The following is a 25,507-nucleotide window of genomic DNA, read 5'->3' on the forward strand; positions in this document are numbered from 1 at the left end:
AATAAATGGCGCCAGGCGTACGTACGTTTGTGAATCGACGTAACTAGGTCATTTGCATATTCTACGCCGAAAACAACAGAAGCGCCCCTAGCGGCCAGAGTAAAATTGCACACAATTATACGCCGCCGTATTCAAGTTACGTCGGCGGAGGAAGCCTACTTTATAAAACGTATCTGCCTTTGAGAATCGGCGTAAAGATACGACGGCGCAGATTTGAAATTACGGCGGCGTATCTGGAGATACGCCGCCGTAACTTCTACATGAATCTAGCCCGTACTGTATATGCCTTGGAACAGGACAGGGAGGAGGCGGGACCAGCGCTGCCACCGCGCACACACAGAGGAGAATTTCCTTTTTATGGGCGGCCTCTGTAATAGGAAGTCCCGCGCTGCCATTGGACGACTGTTCTGTCCATCAAAAGAGGCGGGACTTTCTATTGAAGAGGCCGCTGTGTAAACAGGAGATTCTCCTGTAATTAATCTTTGGTGCTCGTGAGTGCATTCCTGGCAATGGCGGGTGTATTCCTGGCAATGGTGGGTGCATTCCTGGCAATGGTGGGTGCATTCCTGGCAATGGCGGGTGCATTCCTGGCAATGGCGAGTGCATTCCTGGCAATGGCGGGTGCATTCCTGGCAATGGTGAGTGCATTCCTGGCAATGGTGGGTGCATTCCTGGCAATGGTGGGTGCATTCCTGGCAATGGTGGGTGCATTCCTGGCAATGGTGGGTCTGGGGTGCATTCCTGGCAATAGTGGGTCTGCAGATGGGCACTTGTGAGGCTGCAGATGGGCACTGACCCTTATTTTGCTTCACAGATCTTTATTACATTTTTATTTTTTCCCCAGAAACTACGCCAATAGGCGTAGGCCTCGTACAGACGACCGAACATGTCTGCTGAAACTGGTACGGCTGACCGGACAATTTTCCGGCGGGTCGGACAGGTTTCCAGCGGACAAATGTTTCTTAGCCTGCTAAGAAACATGTCCGCTGGAAGCCAGTCCGTCGGACATGTTCGGTCGTCTGTATGACTCACCGGACATGTCCGCTCGGCCGAAAGCCCTCGCATGCGTCGAAGTGATTCGACGCATGCGTGGAAGCATTGACTTTCCAGGGTCGCGCACGTCGCTGCGTCATCGGCGCAGCCACGTCACCGCGTTCGCTGTCCGCGGGAAATTTGGTCTGATGGTGTGTACAGCCATCAGACCAAAATCCGCCAGCGGACATGTCCGATGAAAACGGTCCGCGGAGCGTTTTCATCGGACAGGTCCCGTCGTGTGTACGAGGCCTTAGGAGCAGCAGATGTCAATGGACTTGTGTCTGTTTACAAACGCCTACCTCCAATCTGAGTGGGCTCTATAGAGTAGAGTGGGCTGCCATCCACCCGCTCCGCTCATTGTGGCCCGTGACATATTACCAAGTAGCTTAAGTGGCCCTCGCTCTTCAAAAGGTTGGGCACCCCTGGTACTAGGTAAAAGGGGGTGGAGAAAAAATAAATAAAAAATAAAGCAGAGGGTCCTTACAGATTATAAAACACCAAATGTTTTTTTTTTTTAAAAAAGCAATATTTTATTTTACAATACAACGGATTATAAATCCCATTTTTCATATACAATACATTTCACAGTTCTTGCCAACCAAGGTTCACCTATTTCTTCCGAAAGGCGATGGTAGCGATTATTGGTGCCCATATTAGTGGAAATACAGTATCACGTACCGTACGCCAACGTGCTCTTCAAATATAGAACTCGTGTCATAAGTTCTGACAGCGGAACGATGATTTTGGCCTTACAAAGCCAAGACATACAGTATGTAACTAGTCCAATACTTAGTGACAGGACATAATGGCGGCCACCTGTAGTTTCTGTTAACGGCGACCAAATGATTGTCGGCCATCTTGGATGGGTAGCTTAAAGCTCCTGCATGGCACATATCAGCCGCAGACAAACAAGAAGTCGCGATCTCCTCCTCTGTCACTGCTGGGAAAAAAATGAATATTTTATGTCAGACTTGGTGTCGAAAGAGTCATACCACTGTACAAGTCATTGCAATGCCCCCCCACCAAATCACATCGCCCCAGCACATTGCATTGCCCCCCAACCAAATTTCATCGCCCCGGCACATTGCATTGCCCCTGCAAATCGCATCGCCCCCCGCCAAATTGCATCACATCGCACCAGCACATTGCAATACCCCCCACCCAATCACATTGCCCCAGCACATCGCATTGCCCCCCACCAATTTCCATCACATCGCCCCAGCACATTGCATCGCCCCCCCCCCCCGCCAAATTGCATCGCCCCAGCACATCGCATTGCCCCCTGCCAAATTGCATCGCATCACACCAGCACATTGCATCGCCCCCCAACCAAATTGCATCGCCCCGGCACATTGCATTGCCCCCGCCAAATGGCATCGCCCCCCCCGCCAAATTGCATCACATCGCACCAGCACATTGCAATACCCCCCACCCAATCACATTGCCCCAGCACATCGCATTGCCCCCCGCCTAATTGCAGCGCCCCCCACCGAATTGCATCACATCGCACCAGCACATAGCATCGCCCCGCCAACAAATCGCATCGCCCCCTGCCAAATCGCATCACACCAGAACATTGCATCGCCCCCGCCAAATCACATCACACCAGAACATTGCATCGCCCCTTGCCAAATTGCATCGTCCCAGCACATTGCATCGCTCCAACACATTGCATTGCCCCCCGCCAAATCGCATAGCTCCCCTGCACATTGCATCGCCCCCGCCAAATCGCATCATCCCCAGCGAATGAATGCGTTTTACGGGCACAGTGAGGCAGCATTGGGCACAGTGGATGCATTTGATGGCACAAGTGAGGCCGTGTTTGATGGAACAGTGAGGCAGCAGTTTGATGGCACAGTGGCTGCGTTTGCTGGGTGCAGTGGCAGCGTATATGATGGCAAGGTCTGCTCTATCTCCCCCCTCCCACCAACTCTACATAATTAGGGCGGGGCTGTTAATCATCTCTCCGCCTCCGCCCGCCTGCTCGAGATGTTTCTCAACTGCAGCGGTAAAGTCCCGCGATACTTCAGCCCAGCAACCCTACCGCCTCCTGGGATTGATGACAAACATCTCCCAGGAGGCATAGCAGGCACTGGATGACGTGAAGAGGCCGCTGCCGGAGAACTAAACTAACAAGAACAAAACAGTGGCCCAGATCCACGAAGCAGTTATGCTGGCGTATCTATTGATACGCCGCGTAACTTCTAGTTTGCTCCGGCGTATCTTTGTTTTGTATCCACAAAACAAGATACGCCTGAAGCTGTGCTAGATCCAACTGACGTACGTCTTAGTACGCCGTCGGATCTAAGGTGCATATTTGCGCTGGCCGCTAGGTGGCGCTTCCGTTGATTTCCACGTTGAGTATGCAAATTAGCTAGATACGGCGATCCACGAACGTACATCCGGCCGGCGCATTTTTTTACGTCGTTTCCGTAAGGCTTTTCTCGGTGTAAAGTTACCCCTGCTATATGAGGCGTATCCTATGTTAAGTATGGACGTCGTTCCCGCGTCGAATTTTGAAAATTTTACGTCGTTTGCGTAAGTCGTTCGTGAATAGGGCTTTGCGTAGAATGACGTTCACGTCGTAAGCATTGGCTTGTTGCGGGTTAATTTCGAGCATGCGCACTGGGATACCCCCACGGACGGCGCATGCGCCGTTCAGAAAAAAACGTCATTTACGGCGGGTCAAGTAAAATTAACATAAAACACGCCCACATCTTTAACATTTGAATTCCGCGCCCTTACGCCGGCAGATTTACGCTACGCCGCCGTAACTTTAGAGGCAAGTGCTTTGTGAATACAGCACTTGCCTCTCAAAGTTGCGGCGGCGTAGCGTTACTACGATACGCTGCGCCGGAATAAAATTACGATCCGCTACGTGGATCTGCCCCAAATATCTTTAAGGGGCCCGAAATAGAGAGGATGCAATAAAGATGAAAAAGAGGGTGGAACTCCACTTTAAGTAGGTTCGCCATCACTGGCCTAGGTGATCCAAGTGGAAGTAAGAGTGGGTACATGTCAAAATGAGGTACCCCCCCCCCCTCCAAAATCACATGCCATGTTCAGCAGAGAAAAGGGGGGGGGTGGGAAGGATGTCTTAAAGCAGAACTTCCCCCTTTGGGTGGAGTTTTGCTTTAACTAGGTGCAGCAAGAGCAATGCATGGAACAATTGTATCTCTTGCCGCCTCCTGTGCAAACCTGATGAGATTTCTTTAATGGAAGGTGAATACAGAAAAAACTTGCAAAAGACAGGCTGGGGGGCCACTTACCAAGAAGAGAGCCGAATGACCCACGGGGCCCATGTACATGACAATTCTTCCAAGATGGAGAGCCTCTGTAATAATAATAAAGAAAAAGTCTACTTTAATAACGAGGATATTTAACACATTACTGTATATGGTCACCTGACCATCACACCTATATGACCTTGTTGTACATCCCATTCCAAAACCAATGTCATTCCTTTGGAGTTGCCGCCCCATTTGCATCATGTACTGATGTTGGATGAGAAGACCTTATAAAGACCAAATAGAGGCTGCACTCCTCACAGCAGTTGATACAGGGGAACCTTGAGTTACGAGCATAGTCCGTTCCAGGAGAATTCTCGTAATCCAAAGTAGATATGTGCATTCCCGTTCGTACGAATGTTATTTTCGTACCCGCAGAATAATGTGTACATACGAAAAAATTTAAGCACCAAAATACGAAAACGTCGGGATTACGAATGAGTCGCATAACGAACAACCGCAAATACGAACGAACGATCCGACGAAAATACGACAAAACGAAAACGGCAAAAGAACGAATATGACATCTATAACAAAAGACTTGCATTCTGTATTTTGTTTGAATCCTTGTTCTGTTTGTATTTTGATTTTCAGTCGTATGTTCATATGACATCTAACAAAAGATTTTCATTCTGTATTTTGTTTGAATCCTTTTTCTGTTTGTATGTTCATATGACATCTTATAACAAAAGATTTTCATTCTGTATTTTGTTTGAATCCTTTTTCTGTTTGTATGTTCATATGACATCTTATAACAAAAGATTTTCATTCTGTATTTTGTTTGATTCCTTTTTCTGTTTGTATGTTCATATGACATCTTATAACAAAAGATTTTCATTCTGTATTTTGTTTGAATCCTTTTTCTGTTTGTATGTTCATATGACATCTTATAACAAAAGATTTTCATTCTGTATTTTGTTTGAATCCTTTTTCTGTTTGTATGTTCATATGACATCTAACAAAAGATTTTCATTCTGTATTTTGTTTGAATCCTTTTTCTGTTTGTATGTTCATATGACATCTTATAACAAAAGATTTGTATTCTGTATTCTGAATTCCTTTTTTCTGTTCGTAATTTGGTTTCAAAATACAGAATGCAAATCTTTTGTTATAGATGTAATTTTCTTTTTTTTGAATGGACAGTGAGTGTAGTTAGTTAGTGAAGCAGCTTCTCTTTTGTGCTGAGTACAGTAGTACAGAAAAGCCAAATAAACTTTTCTGTGGATTTTCGTCTGAAGGGAGAGATCAGTTGGCCAGACTTTTGAACCTGGAACCCAAAAATGGTTTTCTGATGGAGTTTAAAAACGAACGAACGTTTGGTAAAACGATCGTTTTTATGTTTGTTGTTAAAAAAGTCTGACCAAGTGTATGGGGCTTAACAATAGTTAATATGGATGAGCCGCGTGTTGAAAGTGCCGCGAATCCCGCGATATATTTACGAAAGTACAAAATGACGAAAATTATTGTAAATAACGAATAACGAACCATCCCGCATGTACGAAAATAAAACGGTAACCAAAATACGAAACGATCGGAATACGAAAAAATTGCGTCGTACGAAAAACAAACGGGAACGAACAGGAAAACGGGCGTCTTACAAAAAACGAACGGGAACGAACCTACGGAACGATACGAAACGGAACAAAAAAAAACGAAAAAAAAATTCTGTGCACATGTCTAATCCAAAGCACTCGCATATCAAAGCGAGTTTCCCCATTGAAGTCAATGGGCCAGATTCACATATAATTACGTTGCTCCTGGGCAGCGTAACGTATGTGATTTACGTTACACCGCCGCAGGTTTACAGCGTAAGTGCCTGATTCTCAGAACACTTACCTGTAAACTTGCGACGGTGTATCGTAAATGCGCTCGGCGCAAGCCCGCCCAATTCAAATGGGGCGGGCACCATTTAAATTAGGCGCGTTCCCGCACCGAGCGTACTGCGCATGCTCCGTCGGGTAAATTACCCGATGTGCATTGCGCTAAATGACGTCGCACCGACGTCATTTGCTTAGACGTTAACGTAAATGCCGTCCAGCGCCATTCACGGACGTCTTACGCAAACGACGTTGATTTTTAAATTTCGATTGCGGGAACGACGGCCATACTTAACATTGGCTGCGCCTCATAGACCCAGGGGCAACTTTACACGTCGCAAAGGCTACGGAAACGTCGTAAATTCTCTGCGTCAGGCTGCACGTACGTTCGGGAATCGTCGTAAATTGCTAATTTACATAAGCGACGGGGAAAACGACGGAGGCGACACCTAGCGGCGGGAAAAAAAATTGCATTTAAGATCTGACAGCGTAAGAGCCTTACGCCTGTCAGATCTAATGGGTATCTATGCGTAACTGATTCTAAGAATCAGTCGCATAGATACCCGGGGCCAGATTAGGACTTACGACGGCGCAAATGGCTTTGCGCCGTCGTAACGCCTTTGAGAATCTGGCCCAATGAAACCAAAAATAATTTGCATTGACTTCAATGGCATGCAATACCGCATGTGGCCAGAGGTGGGGGGGGGGCGCCAGAGAGCCTCGGAAATGACCGGGGACAGCTCGGCTGACCTCGGAAACACCCAAGAACTGAGTATTTCCGAATGGCTTTGATTGCCTGAATGGTCAGTCCGCGCCTGGTTTTTACTCATATGCAATGTTTAACTGTCCACAAAAGTTTAGCCATAAAGTAAACCACAAATTATTCTCAATATACCTACCAGGACGCCATTTTTAAAGGGAACAAAATCACAGGCGGCGTAGCGTATACGCATTTACGCTACGCCGCCGTAAGTCAGAGAGGCAAGTGCTGTATTCACGAAGCACTTGCCTCCTAAGTTACAGCGGCGTATCGTAAATGGGGCCGGCCTAAGTGCGCCTAATTCAAATGTGGAACAGGGGGGCGTGTTTTATGTAAATTATTCGTGACTAGGCCAACTGTCCCCATCAGAGTGTCCCCTTACATCAACTGTCCCCATCAGAGTGCCCCCTTACATCAACTGTCCCCATCAGAGTGTCCCCTTACATCAACTGTCCCCATCAGAGTGCCCCCTTACATCAACTGTCCCCATCAGAGTGTCCCCTTACATCAACTGTCCCCATCAGAGTGCCCCCTTACATCAACTGTCCCCATCAGAGTGCCCCCTTACATCAACTGTCCCCATCAGAGTGTCCCCTTACATCAACTGTCCCCATCAGAGTGCCCCCTTACATCAACTGTCCCCATCAGAGTGTCCCCTTACATCAACTGTCCCCATCAGAGTGTCCCCTTACATCAACTGTCCCCATCAGAGTGTCCCCTTACATCAACTGTCCCCATCAGAGTGCCCCCTTACATCAACTGTCCCCATCAGAGTGTCCCCTTACATCAACTGTCCCCATCAGAGTGCCCCCTTACATCAACTGTCCCCATCAGAGTGCCCCCTTACATCAACTGTCCCCATCAGAGTGTCCCCTTACATCAACTGTCCCCATCAGAGTGCCCCCTTACATCAAATGTCCCCATCGGAGCCCCCCTTACATCAACTGTCCCCATCGGAGTGCCCCCTTACATCAACTGTCCCCATCGGAGCCCCCTTACATCAACTGTCCCCATCAGAGTGCCCCCTTACATCAACTGTCCCCATCGGAGCCCCCTTACATCAACTGTCCCCATCAGAGTGCCCCCTTACATCAACTGTCCCCATCGGAGCCCCCCTTACATCAAATGTCCCCATCGGAGCCCCCCTTACATCAACTGTCCCCATCGGAGCCCCCCTTACATCAAATGTCCCCATCGGAGCCCCCCTTACATCAACTGTCCCCATCGGAGCCCCCCTTACATCAACTGTCTCCATCGGAGCCCCCCTTACATCAACTGTCCCCATCAGAGTGCCCCCTTACATCAACTGTCCCCATCGGAGCCCCCCTTACATCAAATGTCCCCATCGGAGCCCCCCTTACATCAAATGTCCCCATCGGAGCCCCCCTTACATCAACTATCCCCATCGGAGCCCCCCTTACATCAACTGTCCCCATCGGAGCCCCCCTTACATCAACTGTCCCCATCGGAGCCCCCCTTACATCAACTGGCCCCAATAGAGTGCCACATGGATCAGTGGATGCACTATTAGAGCCCTGGGGGGGGGGGGACTGCTAAAATCTGGGTAACAACAACAGATCCCCACCAACAACAGATCCCCCACTAACAAGAGATCCCCCACTAACAAGAGATCCCCCACTAACAAGAGATCCCCCACTAACAACAGATCCCCCACCAACAACAGATCCCCCACCAACAACAGATCCCCACCAACAACAGATCCCCCACTAACAACAGATCCCCCACTAACAACAGATCCCCACTAACAACAGATCCCCCACCAACAACAGATCCCCACCAACAACAGATCCCCCACTAACAACAGATCCCCCACTAACAACAGATCCCCACTAACAACAGATCCCCACCAACAACAGATCCCCACCAACAACAGATCCCCACCAACAACAGATCCCCACCAACAACAGATCCCCCACTAACAACAGATCCCCCACTAACAACAGATCCCCCACCAACAACAGATCCCCACCAACAACAGATCCCCACCAACAACAGATCCCCCACTAACAACAGATCCCCCACTAACAACAGATCCCCCACCAACAACAGATCCCCACTAACAACAGATCCCCCACTAACAACAGATCCCCCACTAACAACAGATCCCCCACCAACAACAGATCCCCCACTAACAAGAGATCCCCCACTAACAAGAGATCCCCCCACCAACAACAGATCCGCCACCAACAACAGATCCCCCCAGCAACAACAGATCCCCCACCAACAACAGATCCGCCACCAACAACAGATCCCCCCAGCAACAACAGATCCCCCACCAACAACAGATCCGCCACCAACAACAGATCCGCCACCAACAACAGATCCCCCAGCAACAATAGATCCCCCAGCAACAATAGATCCCCCAGCAACAACAGATCCCCACCAACAACAGATCTCCCCAGCAAAAACAGATCCCCCACCAACAACAGATCCCCCACCAACAACAGATCCCCCACTAACAACAGATCCCCCACTAACAACAGATCCCCCCACCAACAACAGATCCGCCACCAACAACAGATCCGCCACCAACAACAGATCCGCCACCAACAACAGATCCCCCCAGCAACAATAGATCCCCCAGCAACAATAGATCCCCCAGCAACAACAGATCCCCACCAACAACAGATTCCCCAGCAAGAATAGACCCCCCCAGCAACAATAGATCTCCCACAACAACAGATCCCCAGCAACAGATCCCCCAGCAACAATAGACCCCCCCAGCAACAATAGATCTCCCAGCAGCCAGCATCAATAGACCTCTCTTTCAACAGTTGATCCCTCCCAGCAACAATTGACCCCCCCTAGAAACAAAATACCCTACCAACAACAATAGATCCCCCAGCAACAATAGGCCCCCCAGCAGCCAGCAGCAATACACCCGGCAGCAACCAGCAACAATAGACCACTCCCCCAACAGTAGGTCCCTCCCACAAACAATTGACACTCCCCCAGCAACATAATACCCTTCCAGCAACAATAGACCCCCCAGCAGCCAACAACAATAGTCCCCTCCCTCATGAGTAGGTCCCTTCCATCAACAGTTGACCCCCCCCCCAGCAACATAATACCCTTCCAGTAACAATAGATCCCCCAGCAACCATAGACCCCCCCCAGCAGCCAGCATCAATACACCCTGCGGCAGTCAGCAACAATAGACCCCTCCCTCAACAGTAGGTCCCTCCCACCATCAATAGACCCCTCCCCCAGCAACATAATACCCTTCCAGAAACAATAGATCCCCCAGCAGCCAGCATCAATACACCCTGCAGCAGCCAGCAACCATAGACCCCTCCCTCTACAGTAGGTCCCTCCCACCAACAATTGACCCTTCCCCAGCAACATAATACCCTTCCAGCAACAATAGATCCCCCAGCGACCATAGACCAGCCAGCACCAATACACCCTGCAGCAGCCAGCAACAATAGACCCCTCCCTCAAGAGTATGTCCCTCTCACCAATAATTGACAATTGACCCCTCCCCAGCAACATAACACCCTTCCAGGAACAATAGATCCCCCAGCGACCATAGACCAGCCAGCATCAATACACCCTGCCCGGCACCTCCAGCTCTGAATGCATGTAATGGCAAGGAGTGGGGAGTGGAACCAAGGAATGGTGCTCGGAGGTGGGTAGGGGGTGGAACCAAGAAATGGTGCTCGGAGGTGGGTAAGGGGTGGAGCCAAGGAATGGTGCTTGGAGGTAGGTAGGAGGTGGAACCAAGGAATGGTGATCAGAGGTGGGTAGGGGGTGGAACCAAGGAATGGTGCTTGGAGGTGGGTAGGGGGTGGAACCAAGGAATGGTGCTCGGAGGTGGGTGGGGGGTGGAACTAAGGAATGGTGCTTGAAGGTGGGTGGGGGGTGGAACCAAGGAATGGTGCTCGGAGGTGGGTAGGGGGTGGAAACAAGGAATGGTGCTCAGAGGTGGAACCAAGGAATGGTGCTTGAAGGTGGGTAGGGGGTGGAACCAAGGAATGGTGCTTGGAGGTGGGTAGGGGGTGGAACCAAGAAATGGTGCTTGGAGGTGGGTAGGGGTGGAGCGAAGGAATGGTGCTTGGAGGTAGGTAGGGAGTGAAACCAATGAATGGTGCTTGAAGGTGGGTAGGAGGTGGAACCAAGGAATGGTGCTCAGTGGTGGGTAGGGGGTGGAACCAAGGAATGGTGCTCAGAGGTGGGTAGGGGGTGGAACCAAGGAATGGTGCTTGGAGGTGGGTAGGGGGTGGAACCAAGGAATGGTGCTTGGAGGTGGGTGGGGGTGGAACTAAGGAATGGTGCTTGAAGGTGGGTGGGGGGTGGAGCCAAGGAATGGTGCTTGGAGGTAGGTAGGGAGTGAAACCAAGAAATGGTGCTTGAAGGTGGGTTGGAGGTGGAACCAAGGAATGGTGCTCAGAGGTGGGTAGGGGGTGGAACCAAGGAATGGTGCTTGGAGGTGGGTAGGGGGTGGAACCAAGGAATGGTGCTTGGAGGTGGGTAGGGGGTGGAACTAAGGAATGGTGCTTGAAGGTGGGTGGGGGGTGGAACCAAGGAATGGTGCTTGGAGTTGGGTAGGAGGTGGAACCAAGGAATGGTGCTCAGTGGTGGGTAGGGGGTGGAACCAAGGAATGGTGCTCGGAGGTGGGTAGGGGGTGGAACCAAGGAATGGTGCTTGGAGGTAGGTAGGGAGTGAAACCAAGGAATGGTGCTTGAAGGTGGGTTGGAGGTGGAACCAAGGAATGGTGCTCAGAGGTGGGTAGGGGGTGGAACCAAGGAATGGTGCTTGGAGGTGGGTAGGGGGTGGAACCAAGGAATGGTGCTTGGAGGTGGGTAGGAGGTGGAACCAAGGAATGGTGCTCAGTGGTGGGTAGGGGGTGGAACCAAGGAATGGTGCTCGGAGGTGGGTAGGGGGTGGAACCAAGGAACGGTGCTTGGAGGTAGGTAGGGAGTGAAACCAAGGAATGGTGCTTGAAGGTGGGTTGGAGGTGGAACCAAGGAATGGTGCTCAGAGGTGGGTAGGGGGTGGAACCAAGGAATGGTGCTTGGAGGTGGGTAGGGGGTGGAACCAAGGAATGGTGCTTGGAGGTGGGTTGGGGGTGGAACTAAGGAATGGTGCTTGAAGGTGGGTGGGGGGTGGAACCAAGGAATGGTGCTCGGAGGTGGGTAGGGGGTGGAACCAAGGAATGGTGTTTAGAGGTGGAACCAAGGAATGGTGCTTGGAGGTGGGTAGGGGGTGGAACCAAGGAATGGTGCTCGGAGGTGGGTAGGGGGTGGAACCAAGGAATGGTGCTCGGAGGTGGGTAGGGGGTGGAACCAAGGAATGGTGCTCGGAGGTGGGTAGGGGGTGGAACCAAGGAATGGTGCTCGGAGGTGGGTAGGGGGTGGAACCAAGGAATGGTGTTTAGAGGTGGAACCAAGGAATGGTGCTCAGAGGTGGGTAGGGGGTGGAACCAAGGAATGGTGCTCGGAGGTGGGTAGGGGGTGGAACCAAGGAATGGTGCTCTGAGGTGGGTAGGGGGTGGAACCAAGGAATGGTGTTTAGAGGTGGAACCAAGGAATGGTGCTCAGAGGTGGGTAGGGGGTGGAACCAAGGAATGGTGCTCGGAGGTGGGTAGAGGGTGGAACCAAGGAATGGTGTTTAGAGGTGGAACCAAGGAATGGTGCTCGGAGGTGGGTAGGGGGTGGAACCAAGGAATGGTGCTCGGAGGTGGGTAGGGGGTGGACACAACAGGTGACTCGGAAGTAGGGAGTTCCTGCACCTATTCTCTGAGAAAAAAAGCCCTGGGAATTAGTAACTCCTATGTGATCATTAAAATGATACTTACTTAGGGAAAAGGCTGGCCGTGCATTCTGTGATTAGGAACAGTCACCCGTCTTCTCCAGATTCTACCAACAAGAAATAATCGGTTATCTGTGTACCCATCAACACATCACATGACTGTGACAATACGACAAACCACTATGACATCACATGAGGTCTTATTTATTGGCTGAACTAGATGGACTTGTGTCCTTTACTCAACTATGGCCAAGAGGTGACCAAAGAAGATTTATAGCTAGATTCACGTAGGGCGGCGTATGCTTGAGGCGGCGTAGCGTATCGCATATACGCTACGCCGCCTTAAGTCAGAGAGGCAAGTGCTGTATTCACAAAGCACTTGCCTCCTAAGTTACGGCGGCGTATCGTAAATGTGCCGGCCTAAGCGCGCCTAATTCAAATGAGGATGAGGGGGGGCGTGTTTTATGTAAATTACCCGTGACCCGACGTGATTGCTGTTTTTTTACGAACGGCGCATGCGCCGTCCGTGGACATATCCAGGGCGCATTGCTCCAAAGTACGCCGTTCCCGGCGTGAACGTAAATTACGTCCAGTCCGATTCGCGTACGACTTACGCAAACGACGTAAAAAGATAGGCTTGTCCCGACGTCCATACCTTGCATGGACGTATTGGTTTCGACGTGAAGGTAAATTACGTCCAGCCCCATTCACGGACGACTTACGCAAACAACGTAAACATTTTCACATTTCGACGCGGGAACGACGGCCATACTTAACATTGGCTAGGCCAGCTATTTGTTCGACTAACTTTACACCGGAAAAAGCCTTACGTAAACGACGTAAAAAAATGCGCCGGGCGCACGTACATTTCTGAATCGGCGTATCTAGCACATTTGCATATTCTACGCCAAAATCAATGGAAGCGCCACCTAGTGGCCAGCGTAAATATTACACCCTAAGATACGACGGCGTAGGAGACTTACGCCGCTTGTATCTTAGCCTATTTTAAGCGTATCTGGTTTTTGAGAATACGCTTAAATTTACGACGGCGTAGATTCAGAGTTACGACGGCGTATCTACTGATACGCCGGCATAACTGTCTCTGAATCCAGCTATAAATCTCAGAATTCTGACTTTAAATCTCAGAATTCTGACTTTGAAACTCAGAATTCTGTATTTTTTTTATGATGGCCCCCCCAGGGCTCTTCCATAATTTTTAATTAATTAAATTACATTAAAAAAAAGTAAAACAAATGAGGCTAAATAGTCACCCAACATATTTGTAATGTTATTCGGCCGTGTCTATGATTCACCCTCCAGCCACACAGCTGGGTGACCTCACTTTTCTCTTCTACAGTTACACAATACAGCTTGGTCAACGACCCGCCCCCCAAGCCTCCGATTGGACAAGGAAAGAAGATGGCTGTCACACTGACATCCTGTTGGTTCTGCCGTCACAAATACGCCTTTTGCTATAACGGTGAACTTCAGCTGTCGTCATAGTGGGCTGTCCTGCGAGTGGCACCTCCCTCGTTTTTTTTTTTTTTTTAAAAAGCTACAATTTGGAATACTCGTAGCTTTCTTTTTTTATAGTTGTCTTTTTGCTTGTTTTTGAACACTATGGCATATTTAAAAAGCAGTGAATCGGACTTTCACCAAACCTTCACTGCAGGTGAATCTTCCCGGCTCATGTGGTTTAAATGACAGCGATTGATTCATTACCAGTGAATAAATATAAATATTCCCCATGCTAATAATTCCACAGGTTACCACCTCTATACAAATCAGACATGTACCGTTTTTGGCAGTGGTAGTACATGTTTTACACCAAACTGCCGTGCTGAAACACAGGTGCGTTGCCTTAGACTGCATTCACATCTAGGCGTTTTTACGCCTGTAGCGCTACGCCGCTGCCGCCAGAGGGCTGAAAACAGATGTCCCTCTATGGAGATGGTTCACATCTCCACGCCGAACGCCGGACGCCTGTCGCCTGCCGCGTGAAAAAAGGTCCCGGACCTTTTTTTCAGGCGACTTCGAGCGTTCGGCTAGGAGATGGGAATCATCTCCATAGAGGGGGTCATCTTGGGACACATCTAGGCGGACAATACCGGCGTTTTGTCGCCGCAAATCGCGGTACAAAACGCCGCGATTTTTACCGCGATTTGCGGCGACAAAACGCCGCGATTTCGTCCGTCTAGATGTGAATGCAGCCTTAGTGCAGGGGTCTCCAAACTTTCAAAACAAAGGGCCAGTATACTACCCTTCAAACTTTAGGGGGGCTGGGCTGAGTAGAAAATGCCATAGGCTTGGCGGTCAGTGGGAGTGAAAAAAGGAATAGTGCCCCACCATTGGTGTCAGTGGGAGGAATAGTGCCCCATCGTTGGTGTCAGTGATAGGAATAGTGCCCCATCATTGGTGTCAGTGGGAGAAATAGTGCCCCATAATAAATATCAGTGGAGGGAATAATGCCCTATAATTAGTGGGAGTAATAGTGCCCCATCATTAATATCTGTAGGGGGAATAGTGTCCCATCATTAGTATCAGTGGGAAGAATAGTAACCAATCATTGGTGTCAGTGGGAGGAATAGTGCCCCATCATAAATATCAGTGGAGAAGAATAGTGCCCCATCATAAATATCAGTGGAGAAGAATAGTGCCCTATAGTTAGTGGGAGGAATAGTGCCCCATCATTGGTGTCAATGGGAGGAATAGTGCCCAATCATTGGTGTCAATGGGAGGAATAGTGCCCCATCATTGGTGTCAGTGGGAGGAATAGTGCCCCATCATTGGTGTCAGTGGGAGGAATAGTGCCCTATCGGTGGTATCAGTGGGAGGAATAGTGCCCCATCATTGGTGTCAGTGGGAGGAATAGTGCCCCATCATTGGTGTCAGTGGGAGGAATAGTGCCCCATCATTGGTGTCAGTGGGAGGAATAGTGCCCCATCATTGGTGTCAGTGGGAGGAATAGTGCCCCATCGTTAATATCAGTGGAGGAATAGTGTCCCATCATTAGTATTCGTGGGAAGAATAGTAACCAATCTTTGGTGTCAGTGGGAGTAATAGTGCCCCATCATTGGTGTCAGTGGGAGGAATAGTGTCCCATAATAGATATCAGTGGAGGTAATAATGCCCTATAATTAGTGGGAGGAATAGTGCCCCATCATTAATATCTGTGAAGGGAATAGTATCCCATCATTAGTGACATCAGACATTTTGGGGCCCCTTACACAGCTTTAGGCCCGGGCCCCCTCGGGCCTGACCCCTTATATCAGAGTTTACCCCTTTCACTAGGGTCCCCAAAGTCCCCTTCCTTTCATCATTGTCCCCAAAGTCATCCCCTTTTACATCAGGGTCCCAAGAGTCCCCTCTTCTTAAATCAGGGCCCCCAGAATTCCCCCCTTACATCAGGGTCCCCAGAGTACCCCCTCCTTAAATCAGGGTCCCCAGAATTCCCCCCTTACATCAGGGTCCCCAGAGTACCCCCTCCTTAAATCAGGGTCCCCAGAATTCCCCCCTTACATCAGGGTCCCCAGAGTACCCCCTCCTTAAATCAGGGTCCCCAGAATTCCCCCCTTACATCAGGGTCCCCAGAGTACCCCCTCCTTAAATTAGGGTCCCCAGATCACGCCATTATATCAGAGACCCAACTTTTATTAGGCTCCCCATAGTCCCCCCTTACATCATGGTCCCTGGAGCCCATTCCCTTTCAATAGGGAAGGGCAGAGCGGAGAGGTTTAGGAGAATAGTTGGGGTAGTAGAAGGAGGGGGCGGGGGGCATTGTGAAGACCCCCGGCTTACATCAGGATCCGTTCCTTCTCATTGCAGCAGTCTCCGATCTTTGATCTATTTCATGTTGTTCAGGAAGATCTCCACCTCTCAATGGTTGCCTGCCGCTGTTTTAAAGAATATATATTTATATACTCACAACAGAAGTGGGAGGCGATCAGCTCCGCCCTCTTTCTGAGCCCTGCCTCCGAGGACTCCTCGTCGTCAGCAGCCGGTCCCTCGTCTTCCGCCTGTAGGTTGCCGTCGATGTCCTGCGGCGCTCCGTGCTTGCAAGCCAGGTTGTGGAGCGCCGCGCAAACGATGACGAGCTCGGCCACCCTGGTGGGAGCGTAGAGCAGCTTGCCGGTGGACGAGAGGCACCGGAAACGCGATTTCCACACCCCAAAGAGTCGTGCCAGGCATTGGCGGGTTTTCTGGTGGGCGCGATTGTACCGAGTCTCGGCCGCCGTCTCCGGAGTCGCTAGCGGAGTCATCAGCCATGGTTGGCTCCCGTATCCCGCGTGGCCTGTAGGGTATAGAAAGGAAAATGTTTGAATTCTACGACCAGCCAAAATGTTCCTCTTTAGCTCTGGAGAGAGTGGTGAAGAATCAGAAGCCCTGGCAGGTGTTTACTGCTATCTGGTGCCCGTGTACGTGGCAACCGGACTTCAATCCAGACACGAGTGATTACATACACGCCATCTATCATCTATTACAATACAATGCAAAAACAAATGTTCTTTCTTCTAAATCAGGGGTCCCCAAACGTATTAAAGGGCCGGTTTAATGTCCTTCAGACTTCAGTGGGCAGGACTGCGGCCATCGGGAGTACAAAATGTCCCAGCGTCAGTGGGAGTAAACAATCCCCCATCATTGGTGTCTTTGGGCCCCATTGTTTGTGTCATTGGGAGGAATTGTAACCCATCATTGGTGTCATTATGCTCCATTGTTGGTGTTATTGGGAGGAATTGTGCCCCATCATTGGTGTCATTGGGCCCCATTGTTGGTGTTATTGGAAGGAGTTGTGCCCCCCCCATCATTAGTGTCATTGGGCCCCATCGTTGAGGGTTGTTGGAAGGAGTTGTGCCCCGATCATTGGTGTCATTGGACCCCATTGTTAGTGCTATTGGAAGGAACTGTGCCCCATTGTTGGTGGTATTGAGAGGAATTGTGCCCCATCATTGGGCCCCATTGTTGGTGTTATTGGAAGGAGTTGTGCCCCATCATTGGTGTTATTGGAACCCATTGTTGGTGTTATTGGTAGGAATTGTGCCCCGTTATTGGAAGGAGTTGTGCCTCATCATTGGTGTTATTGGAACCCATTGTTGGTGTTATTGGGAGGAATTGTGCCTTGTTATTGGAAGGAGTTGTGCCTCATCATTGGTGTTATTGGAACCCATTGTTGGTGTTATTGGAAGGAGTTGTGCCTCATCATTGGTGTTATTGGAACCCATTGTTGGTGCTATTAGGAGGAATTGTGCCCCATCATTAGTGTCATTGGGCCCCATTGTTGGTGTTATTGGGAGAAATTGTGCCCCATCATTAGGCCCCATTGTTGGTGTTATTGGAAGGAGTTTTCCCCATCATTGGTGTTATTGGACCCCATTGTTGGTGCTATTAGAAGGAATTGTGCCCCATTATTGGTGTCATTGGGCCCCATTGTTGGTGTTATTGGGAGGAATAGTGCCCCATTATTGCTGTTATTTGAAGGAGTTGTTTCCCCCATCATTGGTGTTATTGGAACCCATTGTTGGTGCTATTAGGAGGAATTGTGCCCCATCATTGGTGTCAATTGGGCCCCATTGTTGGTGTTATTGGGAGGAATTGTGCCCCATCATTGGGCCCCATTATTGGTGTTATTGGAAGGAGTTGTGCCCCATCATTGGGTCCCATTGTTGGTGTTATTGGAAGGAGTTGTGCCCCATCATTGGTGTCATTGGGCCCCATTGTTGGTGTTATTGGGAGGAATTGTGCCCCATCGTTGGGCCCCATTATTGGTGTTATTGGAAGGAGTTGTGCCCCATCATTGGGTCCCATTGTTGGTGGTATTGGGAGGAATTGTGCCGATTCATTGGTGTACTTGGGCCCCGATCGTGGGTATTATTGGAAGGAGTTGTGCCCCATCATTGGTGTCATTGGGTCCCATTGTTGGTGGTATTGGAAGGAGTTGTGCCCCATCATTGGTGTACTTGGGCCCCATCATTAGTGTTATTTGGAGGAACTGTGCCCTTCATTGGTGTCAGAGAATAAAACGGCACCTCAAGGGACAGATAAAGGCAAGTAAAGGGCCGCAGTTTGGAGACCGCTGTTCCTTCATCATATGTAGAAGTAATATACCCCACTATGGCCATTAGATGGAGCTGAGGAGCATAGGAAAGAATACGTCTTTGTAGAAAGAGATACAATCTATTAGTTCTAGAGAGCCAGTAATTACATTGGTTTGCTAATCTCTAGTGTTGCTCACGAATATTCGCATTGCGAATATTCGTTACGAATATGGCATATTCGAATATTCGCGAATAACTCGAATTTCGCGGCCAATATTCGCTATTCCGAATATTCGTATTTTTTCTATTTTATTTTTAAAACAGATCACATCCTAGTGATCTCCATCGACGTCTAAAAGCATTGCTGGTATGATTAGAGACCCTGGGCCGAGTAGCTAAGCTGAGGCGATCCTTTTATGTTGCCGAATATTCGCGAATACTTTCTCCGCCCTTCTTTTGCATCAGAGCCAATCAGAGTTCTCCTACCACAGTTGTCATAGGAGAGAGTGGAGTGTTTCTGTGCGATTTTCCAGTGTATCACATCTTCAAAGAATTTTCCATCTTTTGTCCCGTGTCATCATCATTTGCATTTCACCTCTTTAATGAGAATAATAACTGTTTAACATAAAGACATTTAAGAGATGTCAACGTAAACGGTTTACTTGTATTTTCCAAATCTATGGTTATTCAATATTTATTAAACTAATCAATATACAAATTGGTCAAAGTAAACCCTCAAATCTATATAATAATGTATTTATTTTATTAATACCTTGTTAGTTGCAGGGTCCATTACGTAAAACCACACTTTTTCCAAAGGGCAGGTGAAATTGAATGTTTCAAAATTTCGCAATCAGTTTCGCATTCGCATTAGCGAAATTTCGCAAAAAATGTTTTTTGATAAAATATCACGAATATTCGATTTTAGCGAATATTTCACGAATATTCGGCTATATATTCGTGATATATCGCGAAATCGAATATGGCGTATTCCGCTCAACACTACAATCTCCACTAAATTTCTCTAGAATGGTTACATTGTATCTCTTGTTACAAAGACACATGTATTTCCAATGCTCCTCAGCGCCATCTAATGGCCAGAATGTGGTATTATACTATCACCCGTAATAAAAGCACATTTGTTCAGAAGAGAAAAGTTTCAGAGCCCAAAAACAGTCTTGTTTAATGCGTTAGCATGTCACGTAGTGAGCACAAGAGGTGTTAACACAGCCCATTGAAATGAATAGGAGGAATAGTGTCCCATCATTGGTGTCAGTGAGAGGAATAGTGTCCCATCATTGGTGTCAGTGAGAGGAATAGTGCCCCATCATTGGTGTCAGTGAGAGGAATAGTGCCCCATCATTGGTATCAGTGGGAGGAATAGTGTCCCATCATTGGTGTCAGTGGGAGGAATAGTGTCCCATCATTGGTATCAGTGGGAGGAATAGTGCCCCATCATTGGTATCAGTGGGAGGAATAGTGCCCCATCATTGGTATCAGTAGGAGGAATAGTGCCCCATCATTGGTGTCAGTGGGAGGAATAGTGTCCCATCATTGGTGTCAGTGGGAGGAATAGTGTCCCATCATTGGCATCAGTGGAAGGAATAGTGTCCCATCATTAGTCTCAGTGGGATAAATAGTGTCCCATCATTGGTGTCAGTGGGAGGAATAGTGTCCCATCATTGGTGTCAGTGGGAGAAATAGTGCCCCATCATTGGTATCAGTGGGAGGAATAGTGTCCCATCATTGGTATCAGTGGGAGAAATAGTGTCCCATCATTGGTATCAGTGAGAGGAATAGTGCCCCATCATTGGTGTCAGTGAGAGGAATAGTGTCCCATCATTGGTATCAGTGGAAGGAATAGTGCCCCATCATTGGTATCAGTGGGAGGAATAGTGCCCCATCATTGGTGTCAGTGAGAGGAATAGTGTCCCATCATTGGTGTCAGTGGAAGGAATAGTGTCCCACCATTGGTATCAGTGGGAGAAATAGTGTCCCATCATTGGTGTCAGTGGGAGGAATAGTGTCCCATCATTGGTGTCAGTGGGAGGAATAGTGTCCCATCATTGGTATCAGTGGGAGGAACGCGCTTAATTTAAACGCCTCACGCCCCCTACCCGCCGAATTTAAATTAGGCGGGCTTGCGCCGGGTGATTTACGCTACGCTGCCGCAACTTTACAGGCAAGTTCTTTGAGAATAAAGCACTTTAAAACTTGCGGCGGCGTAACGTAAATCAGATACGTTACCCCGCCCAGTTTTACGCAAATGTACGAGAATCTGGGCCCCTGACTTTAATAGACGTGGGCAAAAAATGTGCAAATCTTTTCCTCTACTACAAATTGCGCATAAATCCTGCATAAAAGAAGGCGCAATCCCCCGGCTACACCCAGGTCCACGCTGAGGCAAATAGGTTTGTGAAAAACTGCATCGGAGAACCCACGTGGCTGGTAACAGTGTTGCCAACCTCCCGAAGTTATATTTACCCAATTTCTTTGCTGGAACAACACATGAAATTTACTGACACAGCCAATTTTTTTTACTGACCCTTCGAAAATTTGACCAAATCAACAAACATGTACGATTATCTGCTTTAAGGTGTAACAAAAGGCAAAAAAAAAACGTATTTCTCAATTTACATGATGGTCAGGTAACTATAACCCAACATCGAGATACATCAGAGTCTGCAGGATTCCCCTTTAGGCCCTATTCATGTCTGAGTGTATTGTTTTTAGGCAGAAAGTCGTGCAATTTGACTGCATTTTTGCTGCGATTTTTGTACAAGTCAAAAGGTCACCAATGTACAAAGCAGAAAAAAAAGCATGTAATCTGCCTAAAATTAAAAACCCAGGACTTGCCTGAGCTTCAGGCGTTTTGTAGTTTCAGGCTTCAAGCTCAGGTGTGAATGGGGCCTTACCGTGCAAGGGGGAACTCTGCAGACCAGGACATAAAAGGGAACCCTGCGGATTCTGATGTAGAAGGAAATACTGTGGACTCTGATGTCAAGGGGAACACTGTGGACTCTGATATAAAAGGGACACTGTGGACTCTGATGTAAAAGGGAACACTCCGGACCCTGATAGAAAGGTGAACACTGCGGACTCTGATGTAAAGGGGAACACTGTGGACTCTGATGTAAAGGGGAACACCGTGGACTCTGATGTAGAGGGGAACACTGTGGGCTCTGATGTAAAGGGAACACTGTGGGCTCTGATGTAAAGGGAACACTGTGGGCTCTGATGTAAAGGGAACACTGTGGGCTCTGATGTAAAGGGAACACTGTGGACTCTGATGTAAAGGGAACACTGTGGACTCTGATGTAAAGGGAACACTATGGATCCTGATGTAAAGGGAACACTGTGGGCTCTGATGTAAAGGGAACACTGTGGACTCTGATGTAAAGGGAACACTGTGGGCTCTGATGTAAAGGGAACACTATGGATCCTGATGTAAAGGGAACACTGTGGGCTCTGATGTAAAGGTGAACACTGTGGGCTCTGATATAAAGGGAACACTGTGGACTCTGATGTAAAGGGAACACTGTGGGCTCTGATGTAAAGGGAACACTGTGGGCTCTGATGTAAATGGAACACTGTGGGCTCTGATGTAAAGGAGAACACTGTGGGCTCTGATGTAAAGGGGAACACTGTGGGCTCCGATGTAAAGGGGAACACTGTGGGCTCCGATGTAAAGGGAACACTGTGGACTCTGATGTAAAGGGAACACTGTGGACTCTGATGTAAATGGAACACTGTGGGCTCTGATGTAAAGGGGAACACTGTGGACTCTGATGTAAAAGGGAACACTATGGACTCTGATGTAAAAGGGAACACTACGGACTCTGATGTCAAGGGGGACACTGTGGACTCTGATGTCAAGGGGGACACTGTGGACTCTGATGTCAAGGGGGACACTGTGGACTTTGATGTAAAGGGAACACTGTGGACTCTGATGTAAAGGGAACACTGTGGGCTCTGATGTAAAGGGAACACTGTGGACTCTGATGTAAAGGGAACACTGCGGACTCTGATGTAAAGGGAACACTGTGGGCTCTGATGTAAAGGGAACACTGTGGGCTCTGATGTAAAGGGAACACTGCGGGCTCTGATGTAAAGGGAACACTGCGGACTCTGATGTAAAGGGAACACTGCGGACTCTGATGTAAAGGGAACACTGCGGACTCTGATGTAAAGGGAACACTGTGGGCTCTGATGTAAAGGGAACACTGTGGGCTCTGATGTAAAAGTTCCACTTGTTTGCCCCCCCCCTTTGTTGGGACTTTTTTGGGGGGGGCGGGTACCTGATTTTGACAGGTACCTGCTCCCAGTTCCGCTCAGATGCGTTGCGGCGATCTGAGCCAGAAGTTCACCCCCCTCCTTCCCCCGCAGTCTTCTGGGACACATCACAGGTCCCAGAAGACTACGGGAGCATTCACAAAGCGCAGCGTGGCTCGCGCATGCGCAGTAGGAAACCTGGCTGTGGAGCCGCAAGGCATCACTGCCGGTTTCCCTTACTTAAGATGAATTGAAGAATTGGCTCTGGCGAGGACATGGCTGGATCCCGCTTTGGCGAGGACATGGCTGGATCCCGCTTTGGCGAGGACATGGCTGGATCACGTTTTGGCGAGGACATGGCTGGATCACGTTTTGGCGAGGACATGGCTGGATCACGCTTAGGCGAGGACATGGCTGGATCACGCTTTGGCGAGGACATGGCTGGATCACGCTTTGGCGAGGACATGGCTGGATCACGCTTTGGCGAGGACATGGCTGGATCTCGTTTTGGCGAGGACATGGCTGGATCACGCTTAGGCGAGGACATGGCTGGATCACGCTTTGGCGAGGACATGGCTGGATCACGCTTTGGCGAGGACATGGCTGGATCTCGTTTTGGCGAGGACATGGCTGGATCCCGCTTTGGCGAGGACATGGCTGGATCCCGCTTTGGCGAGGACATGGCTGGATCACGCTTAGGCGAGGACATGGCTGGATCCCGCTCTGGCGAGGACATGGCTGGATCCCGCTTTGGCGAGGACATGGCTGGATCCTGCTTTGGCGAGGACATGGCTGGATCCCGCTTTGGCGAGGACATGGCTGGATCCCGCTTTGGCGAGGACATGGCTGGATCACGCTTTGGCGAGGACATGGCTGGATCCCGCTTTGGCGAGGACATGGCTGGATCCCGCTTTGGCGAGGACATGGCTGGATCCCTGGACAGGTAAGTGTTGTTCAGTATTTGTAGCTGCTGACTTTACATTTTTTTTTGGGGGGGGGGGGGGAGCCTAGAGCTCCACTTTAGAACCTTGACGGGGGTTTTGACCCTTCCCCACTCCATCCAAAACGGAAAAAAATAAAATTGGGCGCGGGCTGTCCTTTAGTTCCCCAGAAGCGCGCGTGCAAGCGGCTTACCCAGGAGCCATCCGTCGGGCATCTGCCTCTGCGCAAACTTGTCGTAAAGGGCGGACTGTCGCAGGATGTAGGCGTTGTGGCAGCTGCCCGGAAAGGCGGCGTTGACGCTCATGATGCGCAGGCGGGAATCGCACACCACCTGCACGTTGAGGGAGTGGAAGTCCTTCCAGTTGCGGAACACCTCCTCCCTCTCCCGTGGCGGCGCCAGGGCGATGTGGGTACAGTCGATGGCGCCCAGGCAGTTCGGCATCCCCCCCAGCAGGAAGAAGTCCCGCCTCACCCTCTGCCAGTCCGCCGGGGACGCCGGGAAGTGGACGAGGCGCCTGGAGTGCTTGAGGATGGCCTCCACCACCTGCTTGAGGATCCTGGAGAAGGTGGGCTGGCTCATGCCGATGAGGAGCGAGGTGACCGGCTGGAAGGTGGCGTTGCCCAAGAAGTACAAGACCGCCAGCAGCTTGCACATGCCGGGCAGAGCCTTGTTCCTCCTGGTCTGCGGCTCCAGGTCCTCCCCCACCAGGTCGAAGAGCTCTTGGATGGCGGAGCGGTTGAGCCGGTACCTCCTCACCACCTCGTCGTCGGACAGTTCGTCCAAGAGGTACGCGCGCCTCCTGAACATGCGGGGCTGCCGGACTCTCACGGGCGCCAAAGGACTCGGGGCTCCCCCTTCGGCGTTCACGGGCGGCTGCTGGGCCTCCTCCCCGAGAGAGCCCTCGGCTGCCGTCACCTGCAGGACATCGCTCCCGTCCCGAGAGGTGGTCATTGTTCCCACGACGCGAGCCTTTGCTGCCTGGGGCCTGGGGAACAATGTCTGTGCAATGTGGGCTGGCTTTCACCCAGCACAACCATCCCCCTAAACTATGGTGTCCAGGCGGGGGACACAAAGGTCTCGTCTGCGTTTTCCTAACGGGGGCTCCGAAAAGGTCCTCCAACCCCCGTCCAGAGATGAGGACTAATCCTCCCATTGTTGGGATCTGTGATGGAAGGAGACGTGTGGAGGCTCCTCGCTGCTGATACTTTTCTGTATTCTTCTGGTGGCCGTACACACTTCGATCAATGATCGATTTCTCGTCCGATCGATCTCTCCCCATAGGGACAATTAGGGTGTCCCGGATTGCCCGGGACAGTCCCGCATTCTGCAGGTCTGTCCCGGGCACCTTCACACTGGGACAATACAGTGGGCCATATTCTTAAAGAATTTACGCCGGCGTATCAGCAGATACGCCGACGTAAGTCCGATTCTAAGGCCGTCCTATGTTTAAGTGTATTCTCAAACTGAGATACACTTAAAACATGCCTAAAATACGACGGCCTGCGCCATTGTATCTCAGGCTGAAATATCTACGCTGACCGCTAGGTGGCGTTTCCTTTGCGGTCAGCGTAGAATATGCAAATGACTA

The 25,507-nt window shown here is 49.8% G+C and overlaps 1 protein-coding gene across 1 annotated transcript; it reads right to left on the bottom strand.

Moving 5' to 3' along the window:
* Positions 1-1,545: 1,545 nt before the first annotated feature.
* On the bottom strand, positions 1,546-25,101 carry LOC120928823 (putative nuclease HARBI1). The gene is made up of 5 exons (XM_040339839.1): positions 24,111-25,101; positions 16,598-16,963; positions 12,719-12,779; positions 4,305-4,369; positions 1,546-1,975 (listed from the first exon to the last, which is right to left on the bottom strand). Coding segments are annotated over exons 1-3 (1,128 nt in total). The 5' UTR covers positions 24,871-25,101; the 3' UTR covers positions 1,546-1,975; positions 4,305-4,369; positions 12,719-12,777.
* Between the last annotated feature and the right edge of the window lie 406 nt (positions 25,102-25,507).

Source organism: Rana temporaria, chromosome 2 (genome assembly GCF_905171775.1).
Source record: "Rana temporaria chromosome 2, aRanTem1.1, whole genome shotgun sequence".
Classification (NCBI taxonomy): Eukaryota; Metazoa; Chordata; class Amphibia; order Anura; family Ranidae; genus Rana; species Rana temporaria.

Excerpts from the sequence above, each read along its gene's own strand:
- LOC120928823 (XM_040339839.1), bottom strand. The coding sequence starts at position 24,870 with ATGACCACCTCTCGGGACGGGAGCGATGTCCTGCAGGTGACGGCAGCC. Across the intron at positions 16,964-24,110 it reads GCCCGACGGATGGCTCCTGG|GCCACGCGGGATACGGGAGC; the intron begins GTAAGCCGCTTG and ends TATACCCTACAG.